Raw genomic sequence first — 21,235 nt, 5'->3', positions numbered from 1 at the left:
GGGTGTATTTTCCATAATTTCTTTTTCAGTCTGTTTATCTTTCATGTAGAGGAAGGCTACTGATTTGTTTGAGTTGATTTTATAACCAGCCACTTTGCTGAAGTTGTTTATCAGGTTTAGGAGTTCTCTGGTGGAAGTTTGGGGGTCACTTAAGTATACTATCATATCATCTGCAAATAGCGATAAAAGAACTTCGGGAGGAATCACCATCGCTGACCTCAAGCTGTACTAGAGAGCAATAGTGATAAAAACTACCTGGTATTGGTACAGAGACAGGCAGGAAGATCAATGGAATAGAATTGAAGACCCAGAAATGAACCCACACTCCTATGGTCACTTGATCTTTGACAAAGGAGCTAAAACTGTCCAGTGGAAAAAGGACAGCATTTTCAACAAATGGTTCTGGTTCAACTGGAGGACAACATGTAGAAGAATGAAAACTGATCCATTCTTATCCCCTTGTACAAAGCTCAAGTCTAAGTGGATAAAGGACCTCTACATAAAACCAGATACACTGAAACTAATAGAAGAGAAGGTGGGGAAGACCCTTGAATACTTGGGCACAGGGGAAAAGTTCCTGAACAGAACACCAATGGCATATGCTCTAAGATCAACAACTGACAAATGGGACTTCATAATATTGCAAATTTCTGTAAGGCAAAGGACACTGTCAATAGGACAAAACGACAACCAACAAACTGGGAAAAGATCTTTACCAATCCTACATCTGATAGAGGGCTAATATCCAATATATACAAAGAACTCAAGAAATTAGACTCCAGACAACCAAATAACCCTATTAAAAAATGGGGTATAGAGCTTAACAAAGAATTTTCAATGGAAGAAACTCGAATGGCCGAGAAGCACCTAAAGAAATGTTCAGTATCCTTAGTCGTCAGGAAAATGCAATTCAAAACAATCCTGAGATTCCATCTCACACCAGTCAGAATGGCTAAGATTAAAAACTCAGGTGATAGTAGATGCTGGCGAGGGTGTGGAGAAAGAGGAACACTCCTCCATTGTTGGTGGGACTGTAAGATGGTGCAACCACTTTGGAAATCAGTGTGGCGGTTCCTGAGAAAATTGGACATAACATTACCTGAGGATCCAGCTATACCACTCCTAGGCATATACCCAGAAGATGCACGAACATATAACAAGGACATATGATCAACTATGTTCATAGCAGCCTTATTTATAATAGCCAGGAGCTGGAAAGAACCCAGATGTCCTTCAACTGAGGAATGGATTCAAAAATGTGGTATATTTACACAATGGACTATTACTCAGCTATTAAAAACAATGAATTTGAGAGGTTCCTAGGTAAATGGATGGAACTAGAAAGTATCATCCTAAGTGAGGTAAGCCAATCACAAAAGAACACACATGGTATTCACTCACTGATTATTGGATATTAGCCCAGAACCTTGAAATGCCCAAGATGCAACTCACAGGTCACATGAGGCTCATAAAGAAGGAAGACCAAGTGGGGGTGATTCTGTCCTTCTTAGAAGGAGCAACAAAATACTCAAGGGAGCAAATATGGAGACAAAGTGAGGGACAGAAACTGAAGGAGGGGCCATCTGAAGACCATTCCACCTGAATATCCATCCCATGTGCAGTCACCAAAGGTAGATGCTGATGTGAAAGTCAGGAGGTGCATGCTGATATGAGCCTGATATGAATGTCTCCTCAGAGGCCTTCAAGAGTCAGACATATTCAGAGGCAGATGCTCACAACTAGCCATTGAACTGATAATGGGGATTCTCAATGAAGGAGTTAGAGTGAAGACTGAAGGAGCTGAAAGGGTTTGTGGCACCATGAGGAGAGCAACAATACCAACCAATCAGAGCTCCCGGGGTCTAAACCACCATCCTGGGAGCACTTAGGGAGAGATCCAGGGCTTCAGCTGAATATGTAAGAGTGGAGGGCCCTGCTGGGCATAGGTGGAAGAAGAGAACCTTGACTTCATGAAGACTGGATGCCCCAGGGAGTGGGAATATTGAGGGTGGGGAGGTGGGAGTGGGGGGATAGATAGAGGTTACATCCACAGGGAAGAAGGAGGAGGGGTGAGGGGATAGGGTGTTCCTGGGTGGGTGGGGGATGGGGTAAGGAGACAACATATGAAATGTAAATAAAACATCCAACAAAAAAATAAAAAAAAAAGAAAAAAAGATAAAGTGTTCTGGAATGTCCTGTAGGCCTTTCTTCATTGTTCTGTTCCACAACTGTGCACTCCTACAGAGTCACACTAATCTCGTTAGCGAGTGCTTACTTATGTTTTGTTCTTGCAAACATGGTTTTACTCTTTCCTGACCAGGCTATAAAATTTTAGTCTAAATTCTGAATAAAACTAGCAATTACTGCCCACTGCATATCATTTCTGTTTGGTTGTTTGAATATTGACTTCTCAATATTAAGCACGTCTTGGTGTTTCTTTGTACTCTGTTCTATGCAATCATTTCAGGTCAGTCTCTGTAAGACTTCATAAGAATGCTTTATTCTCTCACAGATCCTTCTTGTGTGAATGTGTGGTTTTCCACCTATTGCTCCTATCTGCTATGAAAAATGTATTCCATGTAACTGTCATGAAGTTCTCCCTTCCTTTGGATGTTAATTCCTCATTTCTTTAGTTATCAAGCATGGAAACATTTAGTGTATTGTCTAGATGTTTTGCCCCTGCGGTCAGATACTTTTTTTACTAGCACACCATTCTTCTTGGAAGAGCTACCAGGATTATTTTTAATAATTTCTCATTCTTCTATCAAAATTTCTGCTTCCAAATGTTGATTACAGTCATTCACTACTTACAATTTTCATGGAAATATTTCTTGTCTATCACAGGTCACTACATCTTTGAGATGATATCCCTTAAAACAGATGCCATAGTCCAGAAATGGAAAAGACTTCTTAACGTTTTTTGTTGTTTGACGTGGCTGTATTAGATAAGCAGTGCTGATTTGCTACAACATTTGGACTTTAACAGGGTGTTTTACTTGTGAAATTTATTTTTATGTAGTATTTATAATTTTAAGAAATTGAGACAAAAATTAAGTCTATAGAATAATTATTAGTATATATGTGTGAACAATATTTCAATCAATTAAGCTACATAAAACTTAAAGCAAGTTTCAGTTCTTATTGATAGTTAAACTTTTAAAATATAATTTATGTATTTGCAAATTAACATAGTTTCATAATTCATGGAACATTACTTTTTGGAAGCTATTTGATAACTTTGAAAAGCTGTAAGCATTTTAAAATTAGCCATAAAATGTTAATATTTTGCAAATGGAAAATTAATGCCTTCAGAATTAATCTGCTTTATTTTGGTAAATTGCATTTTTCCTTAAAAAAATTTTTAAAAAAAATATGACATAGTTACACTTCTTTTTTTTTTTATTTCAGTTATTAGCCTGCAAGGATCGACAGGCTTTCTTTGTCTTTATGGTCTTTACAGATATGATTATGTGGTAAAAGAAAAGATTGAAAAACTGCCTACACCTGTAATGGTTAAAAAAACAGAAGGAAAAAAATAAGAAGAAAAAATTAAATTCTAACTGATTTCTTCGTTGGGTAAGAATTGTTTGCTTCCTCTTTGTCAATAGAATATCATATTGATAATTTTAAAACAATAATTGTGAATAGTTACATTTAAAAATATACTTCATATTATCCAAATATTTTTATATAATATTTAAATACCTACTGTTTGTGTTGAGATAATTGTTAGAATAATTGGAGTTCTGATGATTGCTCTTCAATAATGCTATGAATTAGAAATTTCCCCATAGAACATATAATGAAGTTTAGCTTAAGTGTGTATTAAATTTTGAAAGTACATTATTATATCTTTTTAGAATCAAAATTATATTCATTGATGAATTGACATAGATTCTTCCAGAAAGTTTGCAGTACCTAATTTTGCTGTTTTGTACTTTAGAAGACATGGAATTTAATGCAGTCACATATCTCTAGCTTTTACTTTCACCTGGACTTTATTAAAAATACCCAATAATCTGAGGCTATTGTCCATTTTTTCCTTTATTCTAATATTTACATTTAATCATAGATTATATTTAATCACAAATATTTCTGTGAAGAAACATTTACACCTGAAAGGAGAATAGGTATCAATCATTGTATGAAGTTATCCTTTAGTTAAATTTTTCCTGTAAAGAAATTTTAATTTTTCATGTATTATTCACTTTTTTGTTATATTTTTAAGCCATGGATAAACTCATTTTCTATAGCAAGAAGTCATAAGTCAATTTGCCCTGTTGTTTCCTTCTCTGTGTATTGACAATCTTGGGTGAAACTGTGCTGTTGCATGGAAGGGTTGTTCCATCCATCCACACAGCACTCAGAAGAAAGTGGGAAGCAGGAAGTATCCATTGTACTCACACTCTTTAAATTGAACATACATGAAAATTTATAAACTACTTGTTTTAGTTAGGGTTTATTGCTGTGAATAGGCACCATGACCAAGGCAACTCTTTCCTTTTTATTTTTTTATTTGATATTTTATTTGTTCACATTTCAAATGTTATCCCCTTTCCCAGTTTCCCCTCCAGAAACCCCTATCCCATCTTCCCTCTCCCTGCTTCTATGAAGGTGATCCTCCACCCACACACCCACGCCTACCTCCTCACCATGGCATTCCTTTACACTGTGGCATCAAGCTTTCCCAGAATCAATAGCCTCTTCTCCCATTGAAGTCCAACAAGGCCATCCTCTGCTACATATGCTGCTGGAGCCATTGTTCCCTCCAGGTCTACACTTTGGTTGGTGGTTTAGTCCCTGGAGGGACTGGCTTACAGATTCAGAAGGCATCTAGCCAGATGTAGGACTGAAAGAGCTGAGAATTGTGCATCTTCATCCAAAGGAAGACAGGATAAGATTGGCTTCCAGGCAGTTAGGAGGAGGGTATTAAAATCCACACCCACAGTGAAAAACCTACTCCAACAAGACTACACCTCCTAATTGTTCCAATACTTGGGCCAAGCATGTTCAAATCATCACACTGGTTTTATGTGAAAATTGACTATTTTTGGTTTAAATCTGTAGGACTGGAGAATCTGTGAGGTTCTATGTTCTAAGGACAGTGGTCTATCCTTTGGAAATTTCATAAGATGTTGCTGTGCTATAATTTCAGAAGAGAAAAATATCATTAAAGTATCTATGTGGATCTTTATTTTCAAATAAAAATACTTATATTAAACATTTCTAATCATGTTTTATGGATTATTACTTTTTCTTAGTTTTATGGAGGTGACAGTGTGTGTTCTTGGCATAGGTCATACCTGAACAGTTCTCAGGAGTCTGTTTTCTCATACCAGCTTGTGGGCTCTTGGCATAGTGCTAAGATTTTCATCTCTATGGACAAGCACCATTACCCACTAAGCCATTTGCTAGCCCTGGAATAGGATTTTAAAATAGTCTATGTGTGTAATTTAAATTCTAGTAAGATTTAGTTTCAAAAATTTTAAATTATAACTATTAAAATACTTTGGTCTTCCTTCTTTTTTAGAAGGAGCATCAAAAGGTTCAACCAGAACTCCCAAAGTCTAAACCACCAACCAGAGAGCACAAAGGGAGGGACTCACACACCTGTATAGGGAATTGAGGGTGACCTTGTTAGACTCCAGTGAAAGTGGAGGGCCAAGGTCCCCAAAAGTTTGGATCCCCTACTGTGTTGGAATTCGAGAGCAGGGAGATGGGACTGGGAGGATGTTTGGAGCACACCATCACAAAAATTAGGAGGAAGGGGTAGGGGATAAGGGATTTGGGGGGAGAATGAGAAAGGAGACAACATTGAAAGGTAAATACGTATAATACCCAATAAAAACCCCACACAGATAAAGGATTTAAAAAAAAGGGAGTCTATTTATTTTAAATTAATTTCAACAGTTTCTAGGAGATGCAAATTGGCTAAGATACTATTTTAAGCTCTCCACAAAAGAATTTAAATCTCTGTTCAATATTCTCAAGAGAGAGGTAAACCCTAACTTCCTCAACAGTTAATTGACAAAAGAGAGGTAACCTCACAAAAAGTAGAAAAAGCTATTTCTAATCGATATATCATATAGTCTGATTAATTGTCAGTGGAGCTATAAAAGTCCTTTGACAAAAGATTATTAATATAGATTTATATATCCTTAAATAAGGCCTTCATGACTCTCTGAGTGTGGAAGGAGCAACTGTTGGCGCTTCTGCCCTGATTTTACAAGAACTCTGAAAAATTGTCTTTAAAAACAAAAGAGGGGGAATGGTACCCCCTCAGAAGGAGTCCCCCTGAAATACTCTCCATCATGCCTTGTTCACTTTTCTCTCTCTAAAGCTGAAAGCTCATGGCAAATCTCTTGCTGACCATGTTGGTGACCTCGGGCACCACCAAGACCAACAAAACTTTCCCACAGATATGGGGAAGGACCCTCATACCCATAAAGGGAATGCCCCAGTCCCAGTTCCCTTATGGAGCCGAGGACTGATATGCCTGCCCAATACCACAGAAGGCACAGCTAACTGGCTACCACAAATATTAATGAAAAAAATAGATACCCTCACAAAGCCAGGCCCAATCATAAATACGATGAATAACAATTTACATCCAGGGAAGAGAAATCTCCCTGAGAATCCCCTTCTTTTTTCTTTCCAGGTAAAATTGAATCACCCGTGATGCCTGCTATTAGAAGTTCTAACCCAGATGGACCAGAAGCCAGGAGCCTCGCCCTTACCCTCACCCCCTACCTTTTCCCACCTGCACAAGGTCCCCTGAAGCTGGGCAACTGCAAGATCCTGCTTGGCAACTGCAGATAGACTCAAAGTAGTGTACCATATCATCTGAAGAATAGCAGGGAGACCATAACTCAAGCAGTGTACCATATCTTCTGAAGAATAGCAGGTTGCAGTCCTCCTCGCCCCCACGAATAACCAGGACCCGCCGGTCGGGTCAAGTGGCACCCAGACGTGGGGCTCGAGGCACGGACCCATCCGGACGGACCCTCATTGAGAGGATGTGTGCACGAAATCAAGATTGAGCAAGACAGAGATCATCGCCCGTGACCTGTTGTCCACGGAACCAGGTTGATGCTGCCATCAAGAAGGCAGTTGAAGTTCATTACCATCAGCTGAAAATTGCAGAGGATCCAGAAGTGACTCCGCAGGAGACTGACACAGCTGTCAGCTCCCCTGCCTCCCCCTACGGTCGACCCCTAGACTTCCACGCCCTCCAGAAGGGTTCCTGGTATGCCTGGCTTTGCCCTCATTTCTCTCGCTAGAGAGCTTGGCCTCTTGATCACCACAACAAAAATTGGCTTTTTCCTAAACCAAGGCCACCCTTGATATGGCCGCTAACATTGGGGAGCCTTCCTTTATGACAATATTACACCCCAAACTGACAAATGGTTGGTAACTTGAACATTTACAAGAGACTAGGATGGCTGTGAGTTAGCCCAATGACGGGATTATTGTAGGTCCACTTCCCAGGGGCCCACCCAATGCAGCCGAAAAGGAGTGCGTGGTGCTGGGAGTGGGTGCAGCCTACATGGCCTAAGACAGGGCTCTCACCCTCCTTTCACCCACATCAGAGTCCCTTGACGTTGCCCATCGTCGACAGCCTAAAGCCTTCGACCATCGATGTGACTCGTCTCACATCAGTGTTTTGGGGTTGTGAACTTGTCTAAGACCCCCCATAATTAGACATCCAAATTCAAAACTCACATAGTTGGGATTGAACATAAGACGCCTTCTCTAACTAAACAGAGAAGGGGGAGATGCCAGAAGCCAGGACCCTCGCCCTTACCCTTACCCCCTACCTTTCCCCACCTGCACAATGTCCTCTGAAGCTTGGCAACTGCAAGATCCTGCTTAGCAACTGCAGATAGACTCAAAGCAGAGTACCATGTCTTCTTAAGAATAGCAGGGAGACCATAACTCAAGCAGTGTACCATATCTTCTGAAGAACTGCAGGTAGATCATAATTCAAGGCAGTGTACCATATAGACCATGACATGTTTCAAGGCACAGGCCAAGAAGATTTTGTACTTTTCCACCACCTGGACCCTCTTACCCCCTCCCCTTGTAAAACATGCTATAAAAAAGCATTTCATGTTCAAAAAAAGAAATAAAAAAAAAAAGAAAATGGAAAAAGATGTTAAACTAAAAAAAAAAATAAATAAAAAAAAATAACTATTAAAATATTCTTGAATCTACTGGGGGCTGTGCCAATCCACTAGATATCTATCTATAGGTTCTATCTCAACTTTGTTGGGAATTTCAGCTAATTTCCTCACAATCGGGTCCTGGAAAACTCTAGGGTTCCTTGCATCTGGGACATTCTAGTGGCTACTTTCAAATTCCTGGCACTCTGTTATTTCCTCTATCCCCTCCCATATCTGAACTGGCCCCCATTTTCCTTTACCTTCCTCTTTCTCTCCCAGATCCTACTCTCCCTTCATTTCACAGAGATTATTCTTTTCCCCTTACTGGGTAGGAATGTAGCATACATAACTTGATGTGATCTTATTACTTCTTAGGTTTCATATGATCTGTGAGTTGTATCATGGGTATTCGAGCTTGTTTTTGGCAAATATCCACTTATCAGTGAGTACATACATTGTGTGTTCTTTTGTGACTGGGTTACTTCACTTAGGATGATATTTTCTAGTTCCAACAATTTGCCTAAGAATTTCATGCTGTCTTTGTTTTTAATAACTCCTTTCTGTAAATGTATCACATTTTCTCAATCCACTTCTCTGTTGAGGGACATCTGGGTTGTTTCCAGCTTCTGATTATCTTAAGTAATAATGCTATGAACATACTTGTTATATGTTGGAGCATCTTTTGGGTATTTGCGAAGAACTGGTATAGCTGGGTCCTTGTATTGAACTATGTCCAATTGTCTGAGGAACTGCTAGAATTTTCCAGAGTGGTTGTACCAGCTTGCAATCCCACAAGCAATGGAGGAGTGTTTCTCTTTCTCCACATCCTCACAAATATCTGCTGTCATCTGAGTTTTTGATCTTTGCCATTCTGACTGATGTGAGCTGGAATCTCAGGGTTGTTTTGATTTGCATTTCCCTGATGACTAAGGATGTTGAATTCTTTAAGTGTTTCTTAGCCTTTTGAGATTCCTCAGTTGAACATTCTGTTTAGCTCTCTATCCCATTTTTAAATAGGGTTTTTTGGTCTCTGGAGTCTTCTTGAATTCTTTACATATTTTGGATATTATCCCTCTATCAGATGTAGGCTTGGTAAAGATTTTTTCTGGAATCTTCTTGAATTCTTTATTCTTTACATATTTTGGATATTATTTCTCTATCAGATGTAGGCTTGGTAAAGATTTTTTCCAATTTGTAGATTTTTTTTGTCCTATTGACAGTATTCTTTGCCTTACAGAAGCTTTGCAATTTTATGAGGTCTCATTTGTTAATTCTTGATCTTAGAGTATAAGCCATTGGTGTTCTATTCAGGAAATTTGCCCCAGTGCTCATGTGTTTGAGGCTGTTTCTCACTTTCTCTTCTACTAGTTCCAATGTATCTAGTTTCATGTAGAGGTCCTTAATCCACTTGGAGTTGAGCTTTGTACAAGGGGATAAGAATGGACAGATTTGCATTCTTCTACATGCTGACCTCCAGTGGAACCAGCACCATTTGTTGAAAATGCTGGTTTTTTTTCCACCACTGGATAGTTTTGGCTCCTTTGTCAAAGATCAAGTGACCATAGGTGTGTTGGTTCATTTCTGGGTCATCAATTCTATTCCATTGATCAACCTGTCTGTCTCTGTACCAATACCATGTGGTTTTTACCACTATTACTCTGGATGGTGATTACCCCAGAAATTCTTTTATTGCTGAGAATGATTTTTGATATCCTGGGTTTTTTGTTGTTCCAGATACATTTGAGAATTGCTCTTTATATCTCTGTGATGAATTGATTTTGAATTTTGATGAGGATTGTATGGAATCTGTGTATTGCTTTTGGTAAGATGGCTAATCCTGCCCATCCATGAGCATGGAAGATCTTTCCATTTTCAGAGATAGTCTTCAAATTCTTTCTTCAGAGACTTGTAGTTCTTGTCATACAGATCTTTTACTTGTTTGATTAGCATCACACCAAGATATTTCATATTATTTGTGATACACACCTCAAAAATATTAATCTAGAATTGCTCCTGTCTAAAGGAAATGCAGGGACAAAGAGTGGAGCAGAAACAAAGAAAGGCCACCAAGAGTGTGCCCCACCAAGGGATACATGCTGTCTGCTGACACCAAACCCAGACACTATTACTGATGCCAAGAAGTGCTTACTGACAGGAGCCCAGTATAGTTATGCCTCGAGAGGCTCTGTCAGAGCTGGACCAATACAAATGCAAATGATTACAGCCAAATATTGGACTGAGTGTGGGGCCCAGTGGAGAAAGTTTGGCAATGACTGTAGAATCTGAAGGGGTTTGCAACCTCATAGGAAGAACAATAATATCAATCAACCAGAACACCCAAAACTCCCAGGGACTAAACTACCAAACAAAGAGTACACAGGGGCTACCCACAGCTTCGGCTGGATATGTAGTCGAGGATTGCCTTATTTGACATCACTGAGTGGGGAGCATCTTGGTCCTGTGGAGGCTTGATGACCCAGGATAGGGGAAAGCTAGGCCACTGAGGCAGAGGTGGGTGAGTGGAACACCCACATAGAGGCATGGGGGAAGGAGGAGGGGGATAGAGGTCATGTGGAGGTGAAACTGGGAAGAGGGATAACATTTGAAATGTAAATAAATAAAATAACCAGAGACTTCCTGTCTGGGCCTGAGCACAGAGCAGATCACAGGTAGCAGCTCTGTACTCAACTTCACAAAACCCAGAGGAAGAGGGCCTCCCAGGAGCTTTAACTCGGGCAGCTTCTCAGGTAAGGAGACAGCAACACCCGCCCCAAACGGGGTAACTGGTACCCACTGGGACCCAGGAATTCACTCCTAGCCCTGAGCATGGGTTCCTTCCAATTTGGGCTTGAGCACTTAGCAGATCCCCGGAGACAGCTTTGCATCCAACCTCACAGAACCCAGAGGAAGTGGGGCTCCCAGGAGCTCTAACCCAAGCAGTATCCTAGGCAAGGAGGCTGCAACACCTGCCCCAAACAGGGAGTAATTGGGACCCAGGAATTCACTTCTGGCCCGGTGCACGGGTTCCTTCTGGTCTCCACCTGAGCACCGAGCAATCTTGAGCCTCAGCTCTAACCCCAGCAGCAAACCCCATCCCAAACAGTTCTGACACTACCTAGATAATAGGAAAGACAGGCTCCAGTCAGAGACAGCACAAGTAGCACAAAGGATATCCAGATGGCGAAAGGCAAGAGCAAGAACACAAGTACCAGCAACCCAAGGCTCTTACCATCATCAGAACCTAGTTCTCCCATGTTAGAAAGTCCTGAACTCCCCATATCACCAGGAAAGCAAGAACCAGATCTAAAATCACTTCTAATGATGATGATAGAGGACTTAAGGACATAAACAACACTCTCAAAAAATGTGAGAACACAGGTAAATAGCCGTTAAAGAGGAAACACAAAAATCCCTTAAAGAATTACAAGAAAACACAAACAGGTGAAGAAATTGAACAAAACCATCCAGGACATAAAAATGGAAATAGAAACAATACAGAAATCACAAAGGGAGACTACCCTGGAGATAGAAAACCTAAGAATGAAATCCGAAATCATAGACACAAGCATCATCAACAGAATACAAGAGATAGAAGAATGAATCTCAGGTGCAGAAGATAACATAGAAAATGTTGACACAACTGTCAAAGAAAACACAAAATGCAAAAAGTTATTAACACAAAACATCCAGGAAATCTAGGACACAATGAGAAGACCAAACCTAAGGATAATAGGTATAGAAGAGAGTGAAGATTCCCAACTTAAAGGGCCAATAAATATCTTAAACAAAATTATAGAAGAAAACTTCCCTAATCTAAGGAATGAGAATAACCATAATGTCATAATCATACAAGAAGCCTACAGAATGCCAAATAGACTAGATCAGAAAAGAAATACCTCCCATCACATAATAGTCAAAACACAAAATGCACAAAACAATTTTAAAAGCAGTAAAAGAAAAAGGCCAAGTAACATATAAAGGCAAACCTATCAGAATTACACCTGACTTCTCACCAGATACTATAAAAGCCAGAAGATCCTGGACAGATGTCATACAGACCCTAAGAGAACATAAATGTCAGCCCAGGCTACTATACACAGCAAAACTCTCAATTACCATAGATGGAGAAACCAAGATATTCCTCGACAAAACCAAATTTACACAGTATCTTTCCACAAACCCAGCACTGCAAAGGATAATAGCAGGAAAGCTCCAATACAGAGAGGGTAACTATACCCTAGAAAGAGCAAGAAAATAATCCCCTTCCAACAAACCCAAAAGAAGATAACCACATAAACAATGCTTCCACTATTAGCAAAAAAGACAGGAAGAAACAACACCCTCTCCTTAATATCTCTTAACATCAATGGACTCAATTCCCCAATAAAAAGCACAGGCTAACGGACTGGATATGCAAACAGGACCCAACTTTTTGCTGCATACAGGAAATCCACCACAGCCACAAAGACAGACACTACCTTGGAGTAAAACATTGGAAAACAATTTTTCAAGTAAAAGACCCTAAGAAACAAGCTGGAGTAACCATTCTAATATCAAATAAAATCAACTTTCAACTTAAAGCTATCAAAAAGGATAAGGAAGGACGTTTCATACTTGTCAAAGGAAAAGTCAACCAACATGAACTCTCAATTCTGAATATCTATGCGCGAAATGCAAGAACACCCACCTTCATAAAAGAAACCTTACTAAAGCTCAAAGCACACATTGCATCTCACACAATAATACTGGGAGACTTAAACACCCCACTCTCAGCAATGGATAGATCATGGAAACAAACTAAACAGAGATACAGTGAAACTAACAGAAGTTTTGAACCAAATGGACCTAACGGATATTTATAGAACATTTCATCCTAAAGCAAAAGAATATACCTTTTTCTCAGCACCTCATGGTACCTTCTCCAAAATAGACCATATAACTGGGCACAAAACAGGCTTCAACAGATACAAAAAAATTGAAATAATCCCTTGCATCCTATCAGATCACCATGGTCTAAGGCTGGTCTTCAATAATGACAAAAACAATGGAAAGCCCACATTCACATGGAAACTGAACAACATCCTACTCCTTGATAATCTGGTCAGGGAAGAAATAAAGAAAGAAATTAAAGACTTTTTAGAATTTAATGAAAATGATGACAAATAATGAAAGCAGTGCTGAGAGGAAAATTCATAGCTCTAAGTGCATACAAAAAGAAACTGGAGGGAGCTTACGCTAGCAGCTTGACAATGCACCCGAAAGCCTTAGAACAAAAAGAAGCTAATACACCCAAGAAGAGTAGAAGGCAGGAAATAATCAAACTCAGGTCTGAAATCAACCAAATAGAAACAGAAAGAATTATACAAAGAATGAATAAAACCAGGAGCTGGTTCTTTGAGAAAATCAACAAGATAGATAAACCCCTAGCCAGACTAATCAGAGGACAGAGAGACAGTATCCAAATTAAGAAAATAAGAACTGAAAAGGGCAACATAACAGAGACCAGGGAAATTTACAAAAATCATTAGATGCTACTACAAAAGCCTATACTCAACAAAATTGGAAAATCTGGATGAAATGGACAATTTTCTATACAAATACCAGTTACCAATGTTAAATCAGGAGCAGATAAACCACCTAAACAGTCCCATAACCCCAAAAGAAATAGAAGCAGTTATTAAAAGTCTCCCCACAAAAAAAAAGTCCAGGACCAGATGGTTTTAGTGCAGAATTCTATCAGACCTTCAAGGAAGATCTAATACCAATTCTTTTCAAACTATTCCACAAAACAGAAACAGAAGGAACACTACCCAATTCATTCTATGAAGCCACAATTATGCTCATACCTAAACCACACAAAGACCCAACAAAGAAAGAGAACTTCAGACCAGTCTCCCTTAAGAACATTGATGCAAAAATACTCAATAAAATTCTAGCGAAATGAATCCAAGAACATATCAAAACAATTATCCATCATGATCAAGTAGGCTTTATCCCAGGAATGCAGCGTTGGCTCAATACTCAGAAATCCATCAATGTAATCTACTATATAAACAAACTCAAAGGAAAAAAAAGACAATATCATCTGACTAGATTCTGAGAAAGCATTTGACAAAATTCTTTCTATACGGATATCTATAGAACATTTCATCCTAAAGCAAAAGAATATACCTTTTTCTCAGCACCTCATGGTACCTTCTCCAAAATAGACCATATAACTGGGCACAATGGGATATAATGAAAGCAGTGCTGAGAGGAAAATTCATAGCTCTAAGTGCATACAAAAAGAAACTGGAGGGAGCTTACACTAGCAGCTTGACAACGCACCCGAAAATTGGAAACTCAACAAAATTGGAAAATCTGGATGAAATGGACAATTTTCTATACAAATACCAGTTACCAATGTTAAATCAGGAGCAGATAAACCACCTAAACAGTCCCATAACCCCAAAAGAAATAGAAGATGGGACTGGGAGGTTGTTTGGAGCACACCCTCAAAAAAATAGGAGGAGTGGGTATGGGGTAAGGAATTTTGGGGGCGAATGGGAGAGTAGATAACATTGAAAGTTAAATATTTTTAACTTTTATCATGAAGTTTTTCCCCTTCATGATAAAAGTCATGGAAAGATCAGTAATTCAAGGTCCATACCTAAACATAGTAAAAGCAATATACAGCAAACCAGTAGCCAGCATCAAACTAAATGGAGAGAAACTTGAAGCAATCCCACTAAGATCATGGTCTAGACAAGGCTGCCCACTCTCCCCCTACCTATTCAATATAGCACTGGAAGTCCTAGCCAGAGCAATTAGACAACAAAAAAAAAGTCAAAGGGTTACAAATAGGAAAGGAAGAAGTCAAAATATCCCTATTTCCAGATGATATGATAGTATACTTAAGTGATCCCAAAACTTCCACCAGAGAACTCCTAAACCTGATAAACAACTTTAGCAAAGTGGCTGGATATAAACTTAACTCAAGCAAATCAGTAGCCTTCCTCTACTCAAAAGATAAACAGACTGAGAAAGAAAATATGGAAATGACACCCTTCACAATAGTCACAGATAATATAAAATACCTTGGTGTGAACCTAACCAAGCAAGTAAAAGACCTGTATGACAAGAACTTCAAGTCCCTGAAGAAAGAAATCGAAGATGATCTCAGAAGATGGAAAGATCTCCCATGCTCATGGATTGGAAGGATTAATATAGTAAAAATGGCTATTTTGCCAAAAGCCATCTACTGATTTAATGCAATCCCCATCAAAATTCCCACTCAGTTCTTCACAGAGATAGAAAGAGCAATCTTAAAATTCATTTGGAATAACAAAAAACCCAGGAGAGCGAAAACTACTGTCAGCAATAAAAGAACTTCTGGAGGAATCACCATCCCTGATTTAAGCTGTACTACAAAGCAATAGTGATAAAAACCACATGGTATTGGTAAAGAGATAGGCAGGAGGATTGATGGAATAGAATGAAGACCCAGAAATGAACCCTCATACTTATGGTCACTTGATCTTTGACAAAGGAGCTAAAACCATTCAGTGGAATAAAAGACAGCATTTTCAACAAATGGTGCTGGTCCAACTGGAGGTCAGCATGTAGAAGAATGAAAATTGATCCATACTCATCTCATTGTACAGAACTCAATTCCAAGTGGATCAAAGACCTCCACATAAAACCAGCTCCACTGAAACTAATAGAAGAGAAATTGTGGAAAAGCTTCGACCACATGGGCACAGGAGAAAAGTTCCTGAACAGAACTCCAATGGCTTGTGCTCGAAGACCAAGAATTGACAAATGGGACCGCATAAAACTGCAAAGCTTCTGTAAAGCAAAGGACACAGTCAATAGGACAAAGCAGCAACCAACAGATTGGGAAAAGATCTTTACCAACCCTACATCTGATAAAGGGCTAATATTCAAGGTGTACAAAGAACAGAAGAAATTAAACTGTAGACAATCAAAGAACCCTATTAAAAAATGGAGCACAGAGCTGAACAAAGAATTCTCAACTGAGGAAGCTCGAATGGTCCAGAAGCACCTAAAGAAGTGTTCAGCATCCCTAGTCATCAGGGAAATGCAAATCAAAACAACCCTGAGATTCCACCTCACACCAGTCAGAATGGCTAAGATCAAAAACACAGGTGACAGCACATGTTGGAGAGGATGTGGAGAAAGAGGATCACTCCTTCAGTGTTGGTGGGATTGTAAACTGGTACAACCACTATGGAAAGCAGTCTGGCAGTATCTCAGAAAATTGAATATAGTGTTACCTGAGGACGCAGCTATACCACTCCTAGGCATATACCCTAAAGATGTTTCAACATGCAACAGGGACTCATGCTCATAGGGACTATGTTCATAGCAGCCTTATTTATAATAGTGAAAAGTTGGAAAGAAACCAGATGTTTTTCAACAGAAGAATGGATGCAGAAAATGTGGTACACTTATACAATGGAGTACTACTAAGGTATTAAAAACAATGAGTTCATGAAATTCTTAGGCAAATGGATGGAGCTGGAAAATATCATTCTGAGTGAGGTGACCCAATCTCAAAAGAATATACATGGTATGCACTGACTGATAAGTGGATATTAGCCCAAAATCTCACAATACCTAAGACACAATGCATAGACCACATGAAACTCAAGAAGAAGAAGGAAGACCAAAGTGTGAGTACTTTGGTCCTTTCTAGAAGGAGTATCAAAAGTTTCAACCAGAGCTCCAAAAGTCTAAACCGCCAGCCTGAGAGCACAAAGGGAGGGACTCATTTCTCTACCTATATAGGTAGCTATATAGATGCCTTGTCAGACATCAGTGGAAGTGGAGGGCCATGGGCCCCGAAAGTTTGTATTCCCTAGTGTTGGGGAATTCGAGAGCAGGGAGATGGGACTGGGAGGTTGTTTGGAGCACACCCTCAAAAAAATAGGAGGAGTGGGTATGGAGTAAGGAATTTTGGGGGTGAATGGGAGAGTAGATAACATTGAAAGTTAAATATGTAAACTATCCAATAAAAAACAGATATAGGGTCTGAAAAAGAGAGAGAGAGAGAGAGTTTGCTTAATTCATGCTATTTTCAAAGGTTTCTAGGTGATGCTAACTGCTAAGAACTTATTTTAAGCTCTCCACAAAAGAAGTTAAGTCTCTATTTAATATTCTCAAGAGAGATGTAAATCCTAATTTCTCTCAACAATTAATTGGCAAAAGAGAAGTAATCTCACAAAAAGTAGAAGAAGTTATTATTAATTGACATATTATATAGCCTGATTAGTTGTTGGCTGTGCTATAACAGTCCTTTGATAAAAGAGATTATTAATGTAGATTTAGATTTCTTTAAATAATGTCCACATGACTCTCTTAGTGTGGAAGGAGCTACGGTTGGTGCTTCTGCCCTGATTTTACAAGAACCCTGAAAAATTGGCTTTAAAAACAAAAGATGTAGAACGGTACTTCCCCCCAGAAGGAGTCCCCCTGAAATACTCTCCATCATGCCTTGTTCACCTTTAACTCTCTAAAACTAAAAGGTCATGGCAAATCTGACTGCCTCTGGCATCACCGAGACCAATAAAAACTATACCACAGATATGGAGACGGACCCTCTTACCCTAAAGGGAATAGCCCAGACCCAGTTCTCTTATGTGGCTGAGGATTGATATGCCTGTTTGATACCACAGAAGGCACAGCTAATTGGCTACCAAAAAGATTAATGAAATAAATAGATACCCCCACAAAGCCAGGCCCAACCATAAATAAGATGAATAACAATTTATATCCAGGGAAGAGAAATTTCCCTGAGAATTCCCTTCCTTTTCCTTTCCAGGTAAAAATGAATCACCCGTGATGTCTGCAGTTAGAAGTTCTAATCCAGATGCTGGCCCCCGAACTTATACTACTCAGAGGTTCGAAGGGCCATTGACAAGAACATCAAAAAGCTAGAGATTGACATCACTAATCTGAAGAAATTCCTCGTTTCACTTTCTGAAGAGACCTCCAAAAATCGCAAAGATCCTTACTGGACCTGATTTACTCTATTATAATAGAAAAGGATGTGTACAGCTCTTGACTGTGTACAGACCTTAAAGAAGAATATTGCCTTTACATAGACAAGACAGAGATGGTTAAAGAGAGCATGAAAAAGGTCAGAGAAGGCCCTGAGAAAAGTCAGAGAGAGAAAGAGAAAGATGAGTGCTGGTACAAGATTTGGATTTCAACCTCTCCAGGGTTATCAACCCTACCTCCTCTCATCTTGGGAGCATTATTTGGGTTCTTTTTGTTTATTTCTTCTAGTTCCTGGGCCTCAAATAGGCTTACTAACTCTGTGAAACAACAGATAAATAATTTGGTAGCAAAACCTATTCAGATACAGTATCATAAGTTAGCTATGGAGGACCATGAGACTCAAGATGAGGTTGTTACTTTATCTAGGGTGTTCCCAAAACCCATCTCCACCCAACATAAAAGAGGGTACTTCCACCCCAGACCAGGCAGAGAGGAGCCACCCAGAACCCCCTCTGACAGGGGACCTGAATTCTTTCTTAGGCTGTGAGGCTAAGCACTGCAAGGGAATATCAATAAAAGTTAAAAATATCTCTCTGGGTTCCCTGAGGGACAAGCCTGACTGCATAGGGGTTGATGTCAAAAGTATCCCCTCTCCAGGAAAAAGACATTGGGATGGATATGGCCTTCATGCCTCACTGAACAACAACAGGGGGACTGGAGCCATTACAAGGTTCCCTTCAATTCCTGGAGGTTAGGCCTCTAGCCCCACCTTCACAAGATTAGAATCGCCACAGCCCTTCTAAAGCTAGAGAAGGGAGGAGATGTCAGGGGCAGCCCTGCTTGTACACTGAAGGCCTAAAATCAGCCATAGGCCTAAAATCAGCAATAGGCCTTTCATACATGTATACTAATACCAAGTCTTAGGTTTCTGTGGAAAAACATCGAAACAGATGGCTATAAGCTATTGTAAACAGGCAGTTTTTGTGACAATTTTCCAGCCTGAGTAGTCATAGACCTTGTAAATAGGTAGCCTTGGCAGATATTACCAACTTAGATAAGGACAAGTGAATCATAGGCAAAGTCATAGTGACCTATTACTGAACCCTCACCCAGCTGATACCCTGTTCTGAAAAATATCTGTATTCCTCCTGAACACCCATGCTCCAGTGTCATCCCCTTCCCCACATCCTGATTTTTTGTGTTTATAACCCCTGTGTGAATGAGTATAAATTATAATTTGAAAAAAAATAAATTATATATATAAAATAAACAAATAAATAAAACAAACCAAAAAAACCGATAAAAGTATTCTTCAATCTAAATATGATTTGAATATTTATGTACAGCTAGATAATGTTAAGGATAATAGTCAGATTCTCTTTGAGTGTACTTGTAATATGTAGTACTGCATTAAGGACACATGAAATGCACATTTGGTCCTCTTTTATTGATTTTGAAGAAAAACAAATGTATGATAAAATGTATAAGTTGGGTTGTAGTGGTATAGCTGGTTCTTGAGGTAGATGAGCTGGGTTAAAAGTAGAAGAGTAAGTGTGCAAGTGGCCATCCAATGACTCATCCAGATTGAGATATCTCTCATGAGAGGGAGACTACCTCTGACACTGCCTGGAGGGCCATGACCCAGAGGCTAGATAACCCAGAGACATAGGTTAGAAAATGATTTCTAAATATATTCCTCTATACCCATAGATTGATACCTAACCTGTCATCAGAGTGGCTTCTTCATAACTGATTGCAATAGATGCAGGGAATCACAGCTAGACACTAAGCAGAGCTCATGGAATCCTGTGGCAGAGAGGATTGTAGGAGTCAAAGACACCACAAAAAAACTAATTATCAATAAACTTGGGCTGTGGGGTTCAGAGAGATTGAATCAATAACAAGGTATTCTATGTGGGACTGATTCAAGCCTTTGCATATATTTTACAGTTGTATAGCTTGGTCTTCTTCTGGGAATCCTAACAGTAGGATCAGGGGCTGTCTCTGATTCTGCTTTTGGTACCCTTTCCTCCTATTGCACTGCCTCTTCCAGCCTCAATAAGAGGGGAGGTACATAGTCTTACTGTGCCTTGATACGGCATGGTTGGTTGATATCCATGGAAGCCCTGCCTTTCTTGAAGAAAAAGAAAGATATTGGATGTGGGAAGCAGGGAGGAGATGTGGGAAAGGTCTGAGAGGCATATGAGGGGAAACTGTTGACAGGAAGTACCAAATATATAATAAATATAATCTAAAATCTATAATCTATAATCTACAATATAATCTATAATCTACAATATAATCTATAATCTGTAATCTGTAATCTGTAGTATGTAATATGTAAATATGTAATATGTAATATATATAATGTGTAATATGTAATGTGTAATTTGTAATAAATATGTAATATGTAATACATAATTAATGTAATTTGTAACATGTAACATGTAACATATAACATATTACCTGTGACATATAACATAACATATAGCATATAACATAAAACATATAGCATATAGCATATAACATATAACAACCTAGAATATATAATATATAAATATATATAATATAATATTAAATATTTGCTTCAATATTCACAAATATATTAGCAAGTAAATGATATTCTTTAAAAATTAGTTCAATGTGGAGTGTGTATATTATCATCCAAGCATCTGGACCTATCTTTGAATTATTACAATCTATGTGAAGCCATGCATGGTACCATGCCTCTCTAGTCTTTCTACTTCTATTGAGAGACGTAAGGGGCAAAGAAAACGAATGCCTCAAATCTTGGAACACCCACTTCTGTATTTGTCAGGTTATAGGATAGCTTCTCAGGGGACAGCTATCTCAGTCTCCTGTTAGCAAGCACTTCTTGGCATCTGCAATTGGTCATTTTTAGTTGCAAATTAGTTAATATGTTTAAAAACTTATCCAGTGTAGTCAAATTCATTATTTATCTCAGCTTTTTCTCCCTCTCTCCCTCCTTCCCTCTCTCCCTGCCTCCCTGTCTCCCTGCCTCCGTGCCTCTCTCTCTCTCTCTCTCCCTCTCCCTCTCCCTCTCCCTCTCC

At 39.1% G+C, this 21,235-nt stretch overlaps 1 protein-coding gene across 1 annotated transcript in view; it reads left to right on the top strand.

Annotated features, from left to right (window-relative positions):
• The window catches only part of LOC114638523 (solute carrier organic anion transporter family member 6A1-like), an 89,093-nt gene extending 83,667 nt beyond the window's left edge, over positions 1-5,426 (top strand). The window contains exons 13-14 of the mRNA XM_028787039.1: positions 3,409-3,506; positions 5,262-5,426. Of these exons, the coding sequence (XP_028642872.1) occupies positions 3,409-3,506; positions 5,262-5,426 (263 nt within the window). The remainder of the gene's footprint in view (positions 1-3,408; positions 3,507-5,261) is intronic.
• Positions 5,427-21,235: the final 15,809 nt, after the last annotated feature.

The sequence above is a fragment of the Grammomys surdaster genome, unplaced genomic scaffold (genome assembly GCF_004785775.1).
Source record: "Grammomys surdaster isolate TR1022 unplaced genomic scaffold, NIH_TR_1.0 125604, whole genome shotgun sequence".
NCBI lineage: Eukaryota > Metazoa > Chordata > Mammalia > Rodentia > Muridae > Grammomys > Grammomys surdaster.
Note: the sequence above shows the minus strand (reverse complement) of the source record. Positions and strands in the feature narration are given on the sequence as shown.